This window comes from Oncorhynchus kisutch, linkage group LG2 (genome assembly GCF_002021735.2).
Source record: "Oncorhynchus kisutch isolate 150728-3 linkage group LG2, Okis_V2, whole genome shotgun sequence".
NCBI classification, from domain to species: domain Eukaryota; kingdom Metazoa; phylum Chordata; class Actinopteri; order Salmoniformes; family Salmonidae; genus Oncorhynchus; species Oncorhynchus kisutch.
The window spans coordinates 14,031,774-14,051,442 of NC_034175.2; the positions used below are offsets into that span (position 1 = coordinate 14,031,774).

Below are 19,669 nucleotides of genomic sequence, written 5' to 3' on the forward strand. Positions count from 1 at the left end.
TCTCTCTCGCTCTATTTCATTATCTCTGTCTCTGTCTCTCTTTCTCTCGCTCTCTCTCTCTCTCTCTCTCTCTCTCTCTCTCTCTCTCTGCGAGGAGGAATATCAACTGCAACTCCCCGGAAGGAAGGCGACGTCTTCGCATAGCCTGCTGCGGATGGATCAATAAGCGAAACCCCCTCTCTTCGAATGCTCCTTTGACATACCAACGGGGGAAGCCCATCATAAATCACACATTCTTACAAAGGAATCACTCACCCGATGTTGCTCAACGCCTGCTCGAATAGCTCCGTCTGCAGAATGTTCTGAGGCGGCGTAAAAGCCTCATTAAAATGGGATAGAACGGAGCTACAAAATTGACGCAATGTATCAAACTGCATTTTCCTCCCTTTTCCTTCGTGTCTTTTATCCACAGTATGGCCCTTTTCATCAAACACAATGCATCCACCTGCGCTGCCTCGCTCTCCGTCCGGACCCGCGTCTGTCTATCTCCAGGGACGCATTAAACGCGAAGACGCCAATCAAGTTCCATATTTCTCCTGATCTTGGTAGAAAGAGTCCTTAAATGAAAAGCAGTCGAGGCTGGAATGTACAGCCATAATGCTCCGAACTTAACCCGACAAAAATAGCGGGCTGTAGCAGGATCTATTTGCAGTGGTGAGGAAGAAGAGAACGGAAAAAGCAGCAGCGAGGCATCTTCCAGCAAAGCAAGCTTCACTTACCGGTGCATCAGGGGCAGCTCATACTCAACTCATATTTCTCTCTGCCTATTAGAGCACGCATACAAATACACACATACATACACACACAACACGCAAGCATTCGTTCACGCACACGCTTGCTGTATCCTTCTCTTTCTCATAATCTGGACCGCGCACGCAGATACAATACATGGGCGCGCAGAGATGCTGTCGTCAGTGCTTTTGCCATATATGACTGCCAACCATCAGCTCTCATAAGTAATAAGGGAGAAGGACAAGGCATTCTACTTCCTCTGGGAGAGGGGGAGAGAGTCTGAGAAAGGGGAGAGAAATAAAAGGTGGACGAAGGGAATGCAATCAAATGGAACTGACAGAGTTTACTAACAAATCAGACTGGATGATCCTCAGTGGGAGGACAGGGCGGTTGTCTACTAACTCCAGCAGCTCATATGGGAGTTGCAGACATTAAGCAAAGGGTCATTTAACACAGAAGAAATGGCAGGTGTGAGTGAAGGCCAACATGGATGGATGGATGCACAGCGTCTGTATAAGAAAGTTATATTCCATTTTATAAACTGGGTGATTCGAGCCCTGAATTCTGATTGGCTGACAGCCGTAGTATATCAGACCATGTACCACGGGTATGACAAAACATTTATTTTTACTGCTCTAATTACATTGGTAAGTTTATAATAGCAATAACACACCTCTGGGGTTTGTGATATATGGCCAACATACCACGGCTAAGGGCTGTATCCAGGCACTCCGCATTGCGTAGTGCCTATATACCACACCCCCTTGGCATATACCCCCCCCCCCCGTGCCTTATTGCTTAAGTATTCTATTCTATCCTAAAGATACCTTGATGTGATTTGCACTTCCCTCTGATCAATGGTTTATATAACAATCAGCATAAACACTAGGCATACAGTTATCCAGTTATCCTGTTATCCATTTACACAGAGGTTCATTTGATGAATAAGAGGTGGATTTAATATAATATTAGGTCACTTAATCCATAATCCCCAAAGCATCCAGATTTATTGGTGACTTGGTAAACAGGATTGAGGCACACCGTAATACATCTCTGCAGGAGCCTCCACTAGCTTGGGTGGGAAACACCCATCTCTGCAGGAGCCTCCACTAGCTTGGGTAGAAAACACCCATCTCTGCAGGAGCCTACACTAGCTTGGGTGGGAAACACCCATCTCTGCAGGAGCCTCCACTAGCTTGGGTGGGAAACACCCATCTCTGCAGGAGCCTCCACTAGCTTGGGTGGGAAACAACCATCTCTGCAGGAGCCTCCACTAGCTTGGGTGGGAAACACCCATCTCTGCAGGAGCCTCCACTAGCTTGGGTAGGAAACACCCATCTCTGCAGGAGCCTCCACTAGCTTGGGTGGGAAACACCCATCTCTGCAGGAGCCTCCACTAGGTTGGGTAGGAAACACCCATCTCACTTCATGACACCAATGTAACAAGTAATGGGCTGGATTTAAGCTCATTTTGGCTTCCTGTGTTTCTCTTGTCCTGCTAACTAATACAATACTAATGTGCTGAACTTGGTTGGGGCTGGGGGCTGAGGCTGGGGTATTGGGTTGGGGTTGTGGAAGGGGCTCAGCTGGGGCTAGGGTTGAGGATGAGCCATGGTTTGGGATGGGTGGATAAACATGGGAAACCTTGAGAAACACAAGTGGGTAATTGTATTCTAATCCCAGCCTAATTATTGTTGCTTCATCCGTGTCTCCACACCCTGACTACCTCGTCGTCCTGGATGTTGGGTATCTGTGTGTTCATTTCAATGACACCTCCGAGACCAAGATAAATTAGACCCTTTCTCAAGTTATTTCACCTTATAAACAGGCTGTCATCTGGGGTTTTTCTCTTTCAGTGGAAAATATTTAGTTAATTTACATATTCTTTAGATGAATGAAAGTGGTTTTTGGTGATTATGCAGTGGGAGTTCTATTTTATACATCATCACCATTGTCCCCTGAGTTCTCAGACAGACCGTTACATCATCACCATTGTCCCCTGAGTTCTCAGACAGACCGTTACATCATCACCATTGTCCCCTGAGTTCTCAGACAGGCCGTTACATCATCACCATTGTCCCCTGAGTTCTCAGACAGACCGTTACATCATCACCATTATCCCCTGAGTTCTCAGACAGGCCATTACATCATCACCATTGTCCCCTGAGTTCTCAGACAGACCGTTACATCATCACCATTGTCCCCTGAGTTCTCAGACAGGCCGTTACATCATCACCATTGTCCCCTGAGTTCTCAGACAGACCGTTACATCATCACCATTGTCCCCTGAGTTCTCAGACAGGCCGTTACATCATCACCATTGTCCCCTGAGTTCTCAGACAGACCGTTACATCATCACCATTGTCCCCTGAGTTCTCAGACAGGCCGTTACATCATCACCATTGTCCCCTGAGTTCTCAGACAGACCGTTACATCATCACCATTGTCCCCTGAGTTCTCAGACAGACCGTTACATCATCACCATTGTCCCCTGAGTTCTCAGACAGACCGTTACATCATCACCATTGTCCCCTGAGTTCTCAGACAGACCGTTACATCATCACCATTGTCCCCTGAGTTCTCAGACAGGCCGTTACATCATCACCATTGTCCCCTGAGTTCTCAGACAGACCGTTACATCATCACCATTGTCCCCTGAGTTCTCAGACAGACCGTTACATCATCACCATTGTCCCCTGAGTTCTCAGACAGGCCGTTACATCATCACCATTGTCCCCTGAGTTCTCAGACAGGCCGTTACATCATCACCATTGTCCCCTGAGTTCTCAGACACACCGTTACATCATCACCATTGTCCCCTGAGTTCTCAGACAGGCCGTTACATCATCACCATTGTCCCCTGAGTTCTCAGACAGGCCGTTACATCATCACCATTGTCCCCTGAGTTCTCAGACAGACCGTTACATCATCACCATTGTCCCCTGAGTTCTCAGACAGGCCGTTACATCATCACCATTGTCCCCTGAGTTCTCAGACAGGCCGTTACATCATCACCATTGTCCCCTGAGTTCTCAGACAGGCCGTTACATCATCACCATTGTCCCCTGAGTTCTCAGACAGGCCGTTACATCATCACCATTGTCCCCTGAGTTCTCAGACAGACCGTTACATCATCACCATTGTCCCCTGAGTTCTCCGACAGACCGTTACATCATCACCATTGTCCCCTGAGTTCTCAGACAGACCGTTACATCATCACCATTGTCCCCTGAGTTCTCAGACAGACCGTTTCCGGATTTGTGTCGCCACTGAACTCAGTGCTGCCCAAGCCAGAATCATTCACTGCTACCATTCCCCCTCTCAGCCATAAAGTCAATTAATATAGAGAGAGAGCTCTGAGCTCACATCCCACAGCCTGATCTAGCTGGTAATCAAATACAACAACCTCAGAATGAACTAGCTGTATTTGCTGGCTGTGAGTGTGTGTGTGTGTGTGTGTGTGTGTGTGTGTGTGTGTGTGTGTGTGTGTGTGTGTGTGTGTGTGTGTGTGTGTGTGTGTGTGTGTGTGTGTGTGTGTGTGTGTGTGTGACACAACTTTATTTAGCTGAATTCTGTTAAATAGTGAGAATGCTCATTGTTAAAATGCAGATTGCTTCATAGCAGCTAGTTAGTTCCGACACATTGCTCCTTTAAAGCCTTATAAGGTAAAACAGTTTCAATCAATTCTACTCTGCTAGACAGGTCCCAGAGTCCTGCTCCAATATCTGTTTGAATATGTCCTAAATGGCACCCTATTCCCATTATACTGCACAATTTTTCACCAGAAGCAGAAAACCATCACATTTCTTCATGTTTGTGACCAACAGTCATTTGAAACTGCCAAGTGGGCAGAATATTGTCAAAGTTGTTCTCTCTCTCCTACAGTAATCTTTCCCTTACTATGTGTCTGGGAGTAAAAAGAGCCCAACACAAGGTCGTAATGGGAGGAAGAGGACACAGGCTTAATGAGTTGTGTCTCTAACCCCAGAGTGGCTACAGTACGGTAAAGGCTTGTTTGTCCCAGTGCTAGACTAGGGGGGACGCGGCCCATCAGGTACACCTTTACAAGGTCGACAGAGGAACAGGCGCGGAGGAGGAATGGGGTCGAGTGAAACACACCTCCTGTGTGTGTGTGTGTGTGTGTGTGTGTGTGTGTGTGTGTGTGTGTGTGTGTGTGTGTGTGTGTGTGTGTGTGGTGTGTGTGTGTGTGTGTGCGTGCTTGTGTGTGTGTGTGCGTGTGTGTGTGTGTGTGTGTGTGCGTGTGTGGCTGCATGTACAGTATGTGGTGTGTGGAATGCCTCTCTGTGGAGTGAATCACCCACTGGGCACACAGTGCACCGGATGACACGACATACGGCCCACAATCCCTCTCTTCCCATCAGGAAGCCTGTTCCAGTGGGCAGAGAGGAACAGAGATGAGCAGAGAGGAACAGGGAGAGGGAGGAGCATAGAGGAAGAGGGAGGTGCAGAGAGGAACAGGGAGAGGGAGGAGCATAGAGGAAGAGGGAGGAGCATAGAGGAACAGGGAGAGGGAGGAGCATAGAGGAAGAGGGAGGAGCATAGAGGAACAGGGAGAGGGAGGAGCATAGAGGAAGAGGGAGGTGCAGAGAGGAAGAGGGAGGAGCAGAGGAACATAGAGGTGCAGATAGGAGGAGGGAGAAGCAGAGAGGAGGAGGGAGGAGCAGAGAGGAGGAGGGAGAAGCAGAGAGGAGGAGGAGCAGAGAGGAGGGAGGAGCAGAGAGGAGGAGGGAGAAGCAGAGAGGAGGAGGGAGAAGCAGAGAGGAGGGAGGAGGAGGGAGGAGTAGAGAAGAGCAGTGCAGAGAGGAGGAGGAAGAAAAGAGAGATGCAGAGAGGAGGGAGGAGCAGAGAGGAGGAGGGAGGAGTAGAGAGGAGGAGGGAGGAGTAGAGAGGAGGAGGGAGGAGTAGAGAAGAGGAGAGCAGTGCAGAGAGGAGGAGGAAGGAAAAGAGAGATGTAGAGAGGAGGAGGGAGGAGCAGAGAGGAGGAGGGAGAAGTAGAGAGGAGGAGGGAGGAGTAGAGAGGAGGAGGGAGGAGTAGAGAAGAGGAGAGCAGTGCAGAGAGGAGGAGGAAGGAAAAGAGAGATGTAGAGAGGAGGATGGAGGAGCAGAGAGGAGGAGGGAGAAGTAGAGAAGAGGAGGAGCAGAGAGGAGGGAGGAGGAGGGAGGAGTAGAGAAGAGCAGTGCAGAGAGGAGGAGGAAGGAAAGAGAGATGCAGAGAGGAGGAGGGAGGAGCAGAGAGGAGGAGGGAGGAGTAGAGAGGAGGAGGGAGGAGTAGAGAAGAGGAGAGCAGTGCAGAGAGGAGGAGGAAGGAAAAGAGAGATGTAGAGAGGAGGAGGGAGGAGCAGAGAGGAGGAGGGAGGAGTAGAGAAGAGGAGAGCGGTGCAGAGAGGAGAAGCGAGGAAAAGAGAGGAGGAGGGAGGAGCAGATAGGAAAAGAGAAGAGCAGAGCGGTGCAGAGAAGAACAGAGAGGAGCAGGTAGGAGCAGCGAGGAGCAGGGAGAAGCAGATAGGAGCAGAGAGGCAGAATTGCAGGATAGCAGAGATTGTAGGAAGAGGACATCTGTTCCTCCCAGGGCAGCTCACCATGACTGACCCCTGGGTTATGGAACGGTTGGAAATACCGTCCAGACCTGCCTGGGTTCAAACAGCATTTGTTTTCCTTCAAACACACTGACCATTTGATTGAACCTGTCTAGAGTTCCAGATGGGCAGGGTTTTTCATGTTTGGGACTATTCTCTTGGTTCCTTTTGCACCAGTCAAGCTCAATCGAGCGCAAGTAAAGTATTTGATTGAAAACAAATACTATTTGAACTCAGGTCTGGACGACAGAGTAGACTCAGAGTAGACACAATGAGGGGACTAGAGGAACCTATTTCTGCTGTATGAGATGCACTAGAACAATGTGTGCAGGGTGTCTCTCTCCCTCTCTGTGTCAGTGGACTATGGAAAGTGGAAGGAGACACCGTGTGGTGATAAATGGAATTACAATAAATCAGCTGTGATGACGCAAGCAAGCCAAGGCACAGAGAAAAAGGATTCACAAGCTCAGCAAAGAAGTGTAATCCAACAGTCGGTCTATTTCCTTATTCTTTATTTAAACAGGTAGATCCCAATTGAGATCATATATCTATTTTGCGCGAGAGAGATCTCTTGTGCAGACATTATTGGAAGAAACACAGTACAGTCTCCAACCTACCCTTGTGACAACAGTGACATAATGTCTGCCTGGCAGACCACCTATAGCTCTGCATTGACTGTGCATCTTTCCCAACATCTTCCTGTACTATCTGTACCTGGCTAAAACATACCTAGAGAACAGTAGGACAAAAAGTATATCTAGTTATTGTGATGAGTTGCAGCCAAGGGCTTCTTCAGCATGTCTGGTTTCTGCTGCTTCAGAGGAAGACACAGTGAATGCAGTATTATAGTCATCATCAGTCAGTTCACCAGCTAGAGAATCCCTCTAGCTGAGTTGACTTAAGGGGAAAGATGAAAGACACCAGTCATTCAGTGTGGGAGTCAGTGTGTGGGTGTGTGCTTGTCTCTGTGTGTGTGTTTGTCTGTGTCTGTGTGTTTTGGTGTGTCATTCCTGAACTTATTTTAGGTAGTGTCCGTGTGTCTTTCCTGCATCACGGGCCTCATGCGTACACATCTGTATGATCAAACTGTCTACTGTTCTCAAAAAATAAGTCATTTGCTAGGAGCCATAGCTTTTCTGATAATTTTTTTTTACCCTATAATTTCCCCAGGCCCTGACCCTCACTCCTTCCATAACAACTCCAGAGTCATCTCCACCTAACCAAGCACATGACACAGCTTGCTATAGGCAAGAGTGGAGCAAGTTTAGCCATTTTTTATTTATTTAGCACCACTATGTCAACGGAAATATAATATCTTTCTAACAAAGATATCTCCATCTATTTCAGGATGTTGTGTATCCCTGGAAATAATTAGAGCTCATGTAAACGTAACAGTTTTGAAAACACAGCTTGTCCAAACAGTAGTCTCTTGGCCACTGTATGGGGTCAATTCAGCATAGGGACAGGGTAAATGGAGCCACCTTGGGGTAAGTGGGTGATAGTGTTCAGTGACAGCGGGTAATGGTGCTGGTAGGACAAAGTGGAATTCATGGAATGGGGGCATGGTATATTGTACGGTGCGAAAAGTATTCAGACCCCTTGACTTTTTCCACATTTTGATACGTTACAACCTTATTCTAAAATTTATCAAATTGTTTGATTGTTTCATCAATCTACACACAATACCCCATAATGACAAAGCAAAAACAGGTTTTTAGAAATGTTGTCAAATACATAAAAATATAAAAAGGGAAATATCACATTTCCATAAGTATTCAGACCATTTACTCAGTGCTTTGTTGAAGCATCTTTGGCAGCGATTACAGCCTCGAGTCTTCTTGGGTATGATGCTACAAACTTGGCACACCTGTATTTGGGGCGTTTCTCGCATTATTGTCTGCAGATCCAGTCAAGCTCTGTCAGGTTGGATGGGGATCATCACTACACATCTATTTCCATGTCTCTACAGAGATGTTCAGTCGGGTTCAAGTCTGGGCTCTGGCTGGGCCACTCAAAGACATTCAGAGACTTGTCCCAAAGCCACTCCTGCATTGTCTTGGCCATGTGTTTAGGGTCGTTGTCTTGTTGGAAGGTGAACCATCAACCCAGTCTGAGGTCCTGAGCACTCTGGAGAAAGTTTTTATCAATGATCTCTCTGTACTTTGCTCCATTCATCTTTCCCTTTATCCTGACTAGTCTCCCAGTCCCTGCCGCTGAAAAACATCCCCACACCATGATGCTGCCACCACCATGCTTCACTGTAGGGATGGTGCCAGCTTTCCTCCAGACGTGACACTTGGCATTCAGGCCAGAGAATCTTATTTCTCATTGTCTGAGTCCTTCAGGTGCCTTTTGGCCAACTCCAAGCGGGCTGTCATGTGCCTTTTACTTAGAAGTGGCTTTCGTCTGGCCACTCTACCATAAAAGGCCTGATTGGTGCAGTGCTGCAGAGATGGTTGTCCTTCTGGAAGGTTCTCCAATCTCCACAGAGGAACTCTAGAGTTCTATCAGAGTGACCATTGGTTTGTTGGTCACCTCCCTGACCAAGGCCCTTCTCCCCTGATTGGTCAGTTTGAGTGTAGGTTGATGATGATTTTCTTTTATGTAATCCATTTTAGAATAAGGCTGTGAAGGAACAAAATCTGAAAGAAGTCAAAGGGTCTGAATACTTTTCCGAATATACTTTATATCTTAAACATATGCCTACATTTTTTTTATTTTATTTCACCTTTATTTAACCAGGTAGGCTAGTTGAGAACAAGTTCTCATTTGCAACTGCGACCTGGCCAAGATAAAGCATAGCAGTGTGAGCATACAACAAAGAGTTACACATGGAGTAAACAATTAACAAGTCAATAACACAGTAGAAAACGAAGGGGGGGTCTATATACAATGTGTGCAAAAGGCATGAGGAGGTAGGCAAATAATTACAATTTTGCAGATTAACACTGGAGTGATAAAAGATCAGATGGTCATGTACAGGTAGAGATATTGGTGTGCAGAAGAGCAGAAAAGTAAATAAATAGAAACAGTACGGGGATGAGGTAGGTGAAAAGGGTGGGCTATTTACCAATAGACTATGTACAGCTGCAGCGATCGGTTAGCTGCTCAGATAGCTGATGTTTGAAGTTGGTGAGGGAGATAAAAGTCTCCAACTTCAGCGATTTTTGCAATTCGTTCCAGTCACAGGCAGCAGAGTACTGGAACGAAAGGCGGCCAAATGAGGTGTTGGCTTTAGGGATGATCAGTGAGATACACCTGCTGGAGCGCGTGCTACGGATGGGTGTTGCCATCGTGACCAGTGAGCTGAGATAAGGCGGAGCTTTACCTAGCATAGACTTGTAGATGACCTGGAGCCAGTGGGTCTGGCGACGAATATGTAGCGAGGGCCAGCCGACTAGAGCATACAAGTCGCAGTGGTGGGTAGTATAAGGTGCTTTAGTGACAAAACGGATGGCACTGTGATAGACTGCATCCAGTTTGCTGAGTAGAGTGTTGGAAGCCATTTTGTAGATGACATCGCCGAAGTCGAGGATCGGTAGGATAGTCAGTTTTACTAGGGTAAGCTTGGCGGCTTGAGTGAAGGAGGCTTTGTTGCGGAATAGAAAGCCGACTCTTGATTTGATTTTCGATTGGAGATGTTTGATATGAGTCTGGAAGGAGAGTTTGCAGTCTAGCCAGACACCTAGGTACTTATAGACGTCCACATATTCTAGGTCGGAACCATCCAGGGTGGTGATGCTAGTCGGGCATGCAGGTGCAGGCAGCGACCGGTTGAAAAGCATGCATTTGGTTTTACTAGCGTTTAAGAGCAGTTGGAGGCCACGGAAGGAGTGTTGTATGGCATTGAAGCTTGTTTGGAGGTTAGATAGCACAGTGTCCAAAGACGGGCCGAAAGTATATAGAATGGTGTCGTCTGCGTAGAGGTGGATCAGGGAATCGCCCGCAGCAAGAGCAACATCATTGATATACACAGAGAAAAGAGTCGGCCCGAGAATTGAACCCTGTGGCACCCCCATAGAGACTGCCAGAGGACCGGACAGCATGCCCTCCGATTTGACACACTGAACTCTGTCTGCAAAGTAATTGGTGAACCAGGCAAGGCAGTCATCCGAAAAACCGAGGCTACTGAGTCTGCCGATAAGAATATGGTGATTGACAGAGTCGAAAGCCTTGGCGAGGTCGATGAAGACGGCTGCACAGTACTGTCTTTTATCGATGGCGGTTATGATGTCGTTTAGTACCTTGAGTGTGGCTGAGGTGCACCCATGACCGGCTCGGAAACCAGATTGCACAGCGGAGAAGGTACGGTGGGATTCGAGATGGTCAGTGACCTGTTTGTTGACTTGGCTTTCGAAGACCTTAGATAGGCAGGGCAGGATGGATATAGGTCTGTAACAGTTTGGGTCCAGGGTGTCTCCCCCTTTGAACAGGGGGATGACTGCGGCAGCTTTCCAATCCTTGGGGATCTCAGACGATATGAAAGAGAGGTTGAACAGGCTGGTAATAGGGGTTGCGACAATGGTGGCAGATAGTTTCAGAAATAGAGGGTCCAGACATTCAGATATAGATGCCTCTGTTCAATATCACGTACCCTTCCATTTCTTGACCAGTTGGTCTAGGACAGGGATGCTGTTTTGATGTGCCAATTCATAGACAAGTTCTATGTATTCAAGGATACTAAGCCCATGAAACTGTTCCTCAAGACGTTTAATGTCATCATCCATGCCATCAAATAAGACCTTGTGTGCCTCTGCTACTCTATCATTGCCTCTGTTAAATACAGGTACATTGTTATGTTTTTTTGTCCATGTGTCATTCAGTCTATGTGTTCATCTCTTGCTGCTGCTGCTCAAATGGACATGTTCCTCTCTCTCACTTCCTTTCTGCTCCCTCTAGAACCTCAAGGGGGGTTCTCTCTCTCACTTCCTTTCTGCTCTCTCTAAAACCTCAAGGGGGTTCTCTCTGTCTCTCTGCCCTGCTTGTTTTACATTTGTGTACACAGGACATGATGATGTCTGCTCTCTCTAGAACCTCAAGGGGGGTAGACCCGTGCTTGTTTTACATTTGTGTACACAGGACATGATGATGTCTGCTCTCTCTAGAACCTCAAGGGGGGTAGACCCCTGCTTGTTTTACATTTGTGTACACAGGACATGATGATGTCTGCTCTCTCTAGAACCTCAAGGGGGGTAGACCCGTGCTTGTTTTACATTTGTGTACACAGGACATGATGATGTCTGCTCTCTCTAGAACCTCAAGGGGGGTAGACCCGTGCTTGTTTTACATTTGTGTACACAGGACATGATGATGTCTGCTCTCTCTAGAACCTCAAGGGGGGTAGACCCGTGCTTGTTTTACATTTGTGTACACAGGACATGATGATGTCTGCTCTCTCTAGAACCTCAAGGGGGGTAGACCCCTGCTTGTTTTACATTTGTGTACACAGGACATGATGATGTCTGCTCTCTCTAGAACCTCAAGGGGGGTAGACCAATGCATGTTTTACATTTGTGTACACAGGACATGATGATGTCTGCTCTGTAACAATAAAAATGCACTCCTGGGTTCATACAGTAGGCATGACACATTGCAAAAATACTATGTATATTATGCATTAAACTGACTAAAGGTAATCATAATTTGTATGGTGTATGGTGGCCATTGGTTTAACTTACCCCAAAAAGGCAAACATTTAGAAAATATTAGCCCACACAGTTAGAAGGATGCACTTTCATGCTATAGGTTTAGGACCATATTGATGCTTATAAAGACCCCAACTGATGTTTTCAACTATCTTCTTTGGTTTAGATACAAGCATCATGATACCTATAACACAATCAATTAATTACATTAATAAATTCATTGTTTTTTTACCTAACTTACTTATCAATTTTCCATGTGGTTTCGTCCTTCACAGACTCTATGAAATGATGACCTCATACTAAATATTTGGTGACATTATTAATTTTGTGTATGGTTTCCTAGAAACAAGGGGTGGCTCAACTAACCCTTTGGCTCAACTTCCCCCACTCTCCCCTAACAGGTTTCACTTTTAACAGACACTTTTCCTCCACAATAATAATAATGATCAAAATGTTAAAGGCAGCTCAAATCCCTGAGGGAATTGTGTTTAACACACACAACCTTACACACACACACTGGACTCACCTGTCTATGTCCTGTCCTGGACCTGAGAGCCTCAGCCCTGAGCCGTTGTTGAGGGAGCCTTGTCTGGGGAGTCCGGGAGGTCTGCTTCTGTCTGCTGATACGTCCCCTGGGGGCCCCTGGTAGAGGAGATCCTGCTGCAGTTTGGCCTTCTTCTCCTGGGGAGCCTCCTCGTGACGTCGACCCCTGGGGCCCTCAGACCCGCCCCGTGGCCCTGCGGCGCCGCTGTAGAACCACGCCCCCGACTTGGTTAGGATTTCTTGTTGTTTTCGGCACAAGTTGCATACCCACATAACCTGTACACAGAGGACAGAGGGGGTTAGATATCTGCAGTGGCGGGGATGGTGGTGGTGGTGGTGGTGGTGGTGGGCTTACAGCAATGAACGACAATGAAAGGAGTCATGGAATGGATCAACCCCTAGAGGAGACGTGCCAAGTATCATTAAAAAAGGATACTTGAACCTGCTAGATGTTGTAGGAAACACTGTAAATATACAGATGAGGATATGAATGATTTGGTAATATTGCATACACATACAGTAGCCTTAGGGCAAGTGTTTAGGAGGGAGAGAATATTAGGATTGTATGTAGGACCATATCTAATCGAGGACATAATGTTGAGTTCACTGGACAGTCTGTGAGTATGATGAGGAATCTGAAGTTCATATGATCTACATCCCCCTACATTCTCAGAAAAAAAGGAAGTGTTCTTTGGCCGTCCCCACAGGAGAACCCTTTTTGCTTACAGGTCGAACCATTTTTGGTTTCTGGTTGAACCCTCTGTGGAAAACAGTTCTCAAAAGGTTCTCCTATGGGGACAGGACAAAGAACCCTGTAAGGCTCTAGATAGCACTTTTTTTCTAAGAGAGTACTTACAGTACTTACACCACTTGCTTATATGGGGTACCAGCCATAGAAATAAAATCACTAGCATAGGTATCCCCATTCAAGTCAATGGGTTGGTAGTGGGTGGTTACAGAGTCATTAATGAGTGATTCTCTTTCTATGGTACTAACTTTGTGGTGAACAATACTGTAAGTAACTGAATCTAAATAGGAAGCTAGCTGCAGCCCTACTGTTTAATACAGCTGTGTGTGAATAGCAGAGGGATGGAGAGAGACTGTGTTCAGCAGCTCTACAGAGGAAGTAGCTGTGGTCTGTAGCCCCCTCCCTCCACATTAGCCTCATAAATCCAGGAGCCGACAAAAGCCCTGATCACTCCACCTCAGACGTAGCACAGCCGCCCTCAAAGCCCTGGGCTGCTTCACAAATGGCACCCTATTCCCTACATAGTGCGCTATGGGCCCTGATCAAAAAGTATTGCACTATATTTAGCATAGGGTGCCATTTGGGATGCAACCTGATCACTCCGCCTCAGACACAGCTCATCCAGCCTCACTCTGCCCTAACAACCGCCCTCCCTAGTCTGGAGGAAGAGCTATGCCTAGTGGAAAGGAAGAAATGGGCAGCCACCTGAGCTGCCTCTCTCTCTCTCTCTCTCAATTCAATTCAATTTGTATTGAATTCATATTCGGAAGGCCATGGCATGACCAATGAGAGGTTGTCTCCTTATCATCCCAGACAATCAGATGTCTGAACCACCGGGGTGGGGTCTACACTCTACTTCCATACTTCTCAAGTACGTGCACGCGCTCACACAACCTCCATACCAGTCACAAGCACGCGCACACACAACCTCCATACCAGTCACAAGCACGCGCACGCGCACACACAAACACATCCTCCATACCAGTCACAAGCAATCGCACGCGCACACACGCACCCGCTACCTCCACACCAGGTCCCACTTCCTGTTCATTACTCCAATCTCCCTCTGTGCTTAACATAGCCCAGTTTTTTCCCAGATAGAGAGAGCCTTGTACATCAGCCAGCATGGCATGATGTGACCTACTTATTTACTGCTCACGAGTCAGTTCTCCAATCTGCCAATAATAATGAACCACATTCTGAGCTTCAGACTGGACATGCAGTGGACTCTTCTATCTCATCAGCACATACCCAATAGTACATTAGTATTCCAAAACAGACCAGGAAGACATACACACACAGGCCAAATGACTACTGAGCAGGGCATGCTAAGCCTAGCTCCGCCTCACACAGCATTCCTATACAGGACTATATAGTGTAGCATCTGGTCTGCACCCAAACATAAACTGGATGACTAATGCACTAAAAAGTGAAAATTGTGAAAAATATAAGCAGTGGTTGATCACAGTAGAGATGATTTAATGATAAGGTTTAAGGTTGAAGCCATACTCCTCAGTCACACAGAAGTGGTGTCAGCACACACACACAGCATGTGCGCTCTAACAGTCCGTCCAGTGATGCAGCAGAGAGCGTCAGTTTGGCCCACTCTGACAGACTACTGTTAGCATCTGTAATAGTCCTTAAACCAAACACACATATACATTCAAATACACACATGCACACATGCACACACACACACAGGTCAAGCAGCTGTGCTGATTGCCAGAGGTGTGTTCACTGCAGCCAGACTGCAGTCCCTCCTCCCTCCTTCCCCACTGCCTAACTCTTCACGGCTGAGTGCAGTCAGGGGGATGGGTGTGGGGGAGGAAGGGGAGAGGAAGGGACAGCCCCCCCCCCCCCCCCCAGGCTGGGCCATTTCTCCCTGTGTTTGCACATTTCAGAGTCATTGAACCTGCACCCAAATATAGAACATTTAAAAAACCTAGTGCTCCGGAACCTAGCGGAGGAATAGAAATGGCATATGTAGTCCACTAAATGCCCCAGCAAACAAGGGACGTCCAGAGGACATTCGGCGATGTTCCCATTAGGTCCCTTAAGGGTTTTGGCGCGAAGTTATCCCACTGACATTCTGAGAACATTCTAAGAACATTGCATGATAGTCCCAAGGGAATGTTCTCTGAGGGACCGATGTCTAAAGGAAAGTCCCGAGGGACACTGTACATTCCCAGGACATCACTGATGACCATTTCAGGACCTTTTTAGGATGTTCTCAGGACTTTCCTTTTACTAGTCCTTAGGATGTTGTGTGATAGTCCCTAGGGAATGTTCTCTAGGGGACTTTTTATAGTTCTAATTTTTACGACATTCTTGGGACATTGTGTCATGGTCCCCTGAATGTCCCCTGAATGTTCTTGGGACGTTGTGTCATGGTCCTCTGGAGGTTTTGTCTAGTTTGCAGTTTGTCCAGGGAAGTAATGATATGGTATGTGGTTTTAAGGTAAGTGGTACGCTGTTCAGCTAAAATAGTGTAAAAATCTTTAATCAGGGAGATACCTAGTCAGTTGACAACTTATCAATGACAACCTGCCGCCCTTATCAATGACAACCTGCCGCTCATATCAATGACAACCTGCTGCCCTTATCAATGACAACCTGCTGCCCCTATCAATGACAACCTGCTGTCCTTATCAATGACAACCTGCCGCCCCTATCAATGACAACCTGCCGCCCCTATCAATTACAACCTGCCGCCCCTATCAATTACAACCTGCCGCCCCTATCAATTACAACCTGCTGCCCTTATCAATGACAACCTGCCGCCCCTATCAATTACAACTTGCTGCCCCTATGAATGACATCCTGCTGCCCTTATCAATGACAACCTGCTGCCCCTATCAATTACAACTTGCTGCCCCTATGAATGACATCCTGCTGCCCCTATCAATGACAATATGATTACATTTGACATGATTACTTAGTAAGGACTTTTCAATATGACCCCACCTGGGATTTGAACTCACACCCTCTGGATTTGGGGACTGCTGATCTTTCTGCTGCGCCACAAAGTCTATAGAATTTCAGTAGTCCCTTACACATTCATTACTTATAATACATCTCTGCACTTAGCAAAATAATGCCATCTGCACTGCTATTTTAGTTATCAGTTCATCTGACTATTCTCTCATTGAGTTAACTAACATATTTCAGGATTTTGAGTTTGGGTTTTCTGCTGAGGTTATCTAATGTTGGTGAGGCATATTGTTCTGTTTTAATGTTACTCCTGCATCACTATGATCAATTTAATAGTTGTTCTTGTTTTCAGGGTGTGCTGGATCATAGGTACTGTAGGCTACTGATATGTAACGATGGGTACCATCAAGCTGTTTAGATTGACATGTCATTTGTTATCTAATGTTTTTTAATTTAAACTCAAGGTGGGTTCATACATCCTTATCATCTTTCTCATTTGCATTTGGTCCTGTACAAGGATATTTTATTCCATCTATTTACTCCATCTAATCCATCTGGACTTGAATCAATAACTTCTATCTAAAATGAGCAGGCCTAGCGTTCAGACAACCTCGTGTGTTGCAAATCTCTACAGCAAAACACTGCTATAGCCTATTACAAGGGTGGTGCTGTGGTGGTGCTTTCGATGATCAATGTAGTGTATGTTCATCACTTTCTAAAAGACGATTTACAGCATTGACTGAAAGTCCTTTAAGATAGAGAGCAGCCTTCAGCTTTCCCAGTTTGTGCTGAGCTTTGTTTAGCTGTCAAGCCTGTGGTGCTACACTACATCAAAGTGAAGTTAATAGGGGTGGGAGGAGACAATCACCTCTTTCTGATGCATATGTTCCAAGTAACCAATACTCGCTCAGTCATTGAGCTCTCTCTTGTGGCCAAGAAGCAGCACTACACTACAACAGCATCCTACCAAAACAGTTGAGAAGCATGATATTATCAAACTTCAAAGCTATTGGACAATGAAAATACCACAGTGACCATTTTTTATTTTTAAGAGAATTGCAACCATTGTTGCATTACTTGAGTCCAAATAGTCACTGTTCCTTTTGAGACAAAAACACATACTTGGATTCATATCTTTCAGACGAAATGCATTCCAAACCATCAGATGTTACTGTATCTTGTTCATAGCATTCAGAGAACAAAAATGTCACATACTATAAAGAGATGTGCGTCATGGTCAAATATTAATGTGATGGTGAATAGACTGTCATCCGTATCATATTGCCTGTTTCCCTCCCAGTCTCACCTGGCCTGAACTTAACTGAGCTCATTAAAAACTCATTATTTAAGGGAACATGTCTGGAAACATCTTGGCTTTGAAACTGAGTTTGCACTTGAGTCGACTGTGTCTGAAACATGCAACACCTATTCAATCCTTCTGCACTCCTTCCCCCCCCCCATGCAACACACGTTTTAATGTGTTATTAAAACGTGTGATATAAAATATATAACCTACCTAGGATGAAATATACCACATTCTTCTAAATATGTGTAAAGATCTCAAAAAGACAGAGGGAAACGTGCATTAAAGTATATTTCATGAAACCGTGTAGCCTAAATAGAGGTGAAAGAAGAGCCGACTCTCACATGCTCAAACACTGTCTGGCACGTGGTGCATCACATTTTAATGAGGTTCTAAATTTAGTGTGTCGGGCGCGCGGTAATAATAATAGACTTGATGCATAAATGTATGCCCCTTATTTTACCAAAGTTCAGAAAGACGTGAGAGAAAAAGATGAGAGCGGCTTGAGAAATGGAGAGACTGGATTCACACAGAGAGATGGCAGATGTCTTTCACAGACCCCCCTAAGCCCTGTGACATTATTTACAAAGCCAAATTCTATTTTTGGTCTTACTTGAGCATTTGGCATGTCGGCTTATCAAAGAGCTGTTCACCGTTTCACATACATTTTAGAAATGACCATATATATTCAGAATTTCAGAGAACATGATGTAATGAGAACTTTCACCGAAAATTAGCACTACATAGCCTAAACCATCCATATAAACGTATTCAGACTACCTGCCCTCACCTAGGCTATACCAATGTGTTTATAACGTGTAGGCATTCATAATAGTCTATAATTAATTCAGCATTGGTAATATGATCATCTACATTAAAATACTCTGACTACTTATGCAAACAGTGCACAACACTCTATAGCCTACATGTGCATTGTACATGCAGTATCCAAACGGCTGATTGTGAGCCCATCGTATTGAATGACTTCCACACCAAGACAATCAATTTTACATTTAGCTTACCCATGGTAACAACGGGAAGAGCCGTGTCCGTGCAGAAAAACAGTGTATGTAATCCTAATTTGGTGGAAATGTTACGGGGCAGCGTGCAGTAAAATCAGGAAGAACCGAGGGAACAAGACAGGCGCCGACCTTCAACACCGTTCAGCACCGCGGACAGTACCCAGTCGGACAACAGGCAGGCAGCTAGCTCTGCTCAATGTAGCCCGCGTGAAGGTTAAGCGATGCTAATAATGTATGTGATTTGTCCAGGCTGCAAATAATACCAGCCAGTCAGACAGTCTTATGTTCCAAACATAATTATTTTCTAAACAGATTATTTACAGAAAATAACAAAATACGTGTCTGCCACGATGTCAAATAGAAAACGCTACAGCCCCTTCATAAATGCAGAAAAGGATTCCAAATTTGAAACGAGCACACAAAAAAGGAAGCATACAGAAGCAGCTTCGTGGGAGGAAAGATGTGCAAGAGTGAGCAATAAAACGTGTAATCATGTTTTACCGCGGCTGTATTAGACCTACTAGTTAAGTCTTCATTACTAATAGATGCGGGTGTGAGTCTCCCGCTACCGAGGCATATTTGAGCTCATTATAAATGCAGCGCGTCCCCCCGTGGTGCTGGGCGGCCCAACTGTGCTCAAAGAATCCAATGTGTGCCGTTACACGCCCGTGACGCTCAGGGACTCACCAAGCTATTTCTGATGCGCCACAACAACGTGCTCTTCTAAATTCACTGGAATATTAGGTTTTTATACTCTGACGAGGCCAGAAAGATCCAATAAGTGTGAGTTCTGTTCGTTTGCAGCAGAGTGAATGAGAGCTGAGACCCAAGAGCACCACAGCACATGTGATGTCCTCAAAAGTCGCTTTAATCACGAATGACTTGGTCTCAGGAGACTGTTGATTCCTGAGGCATTTTTGAGCAACAAATTGAATTGAAATGGTGAACAGTCCTCCTATAAGGACTGAGGAGGATTCTGGGGGTTCAGAAAATGTACATAGTGCACAGTATGTCATTCAAAGTCTCCATCTATATCTCCAAAATCCTTCCTTGTATAAGATGTGTACTGTGTAGCAGCTGAGCCTAGACTAGACTGACCTGTGGTTACATATAAAGGCCCTCAGTACTGTCCTATCAGACTGGATGTC

General features: G+C 45.9%; 1 protein-coding gene across 23 annotated transcripts in view; it reads right to left on the reverse strand.

Moving 5' to 3' along the window:
* The window catches only part of LOC109901203 (regulating synaptic membrane exocytosis protein 2), a 209,355-nt gene that overhangs the window by 142,407 nt on the left and 47,279 nt on the right, over positions 1-19,669 (reverse strand). For 12 of the 23 annotated variants that reach the window (XM_031788072.1, XM_031788120.1, XM_031788064.1 and 9 more), the window contains exon 4: positions 12,501-12,793. In XM_031788072.1, coding sequence (XP_031643932.1) covers positions 12,501-12,793 — 293 coding nt within the window. Of the gene's footprint in view, positions 1-255; positions 884-12,500; positions 12,794-18,521; positions 19,070-19,669 lie in introns of those variants that run through there. The other 11 variants (XM_031788150.1, XM_031788142.1, XM_031788093.1 and 8 more) reach the window with 10 other exon arrangements.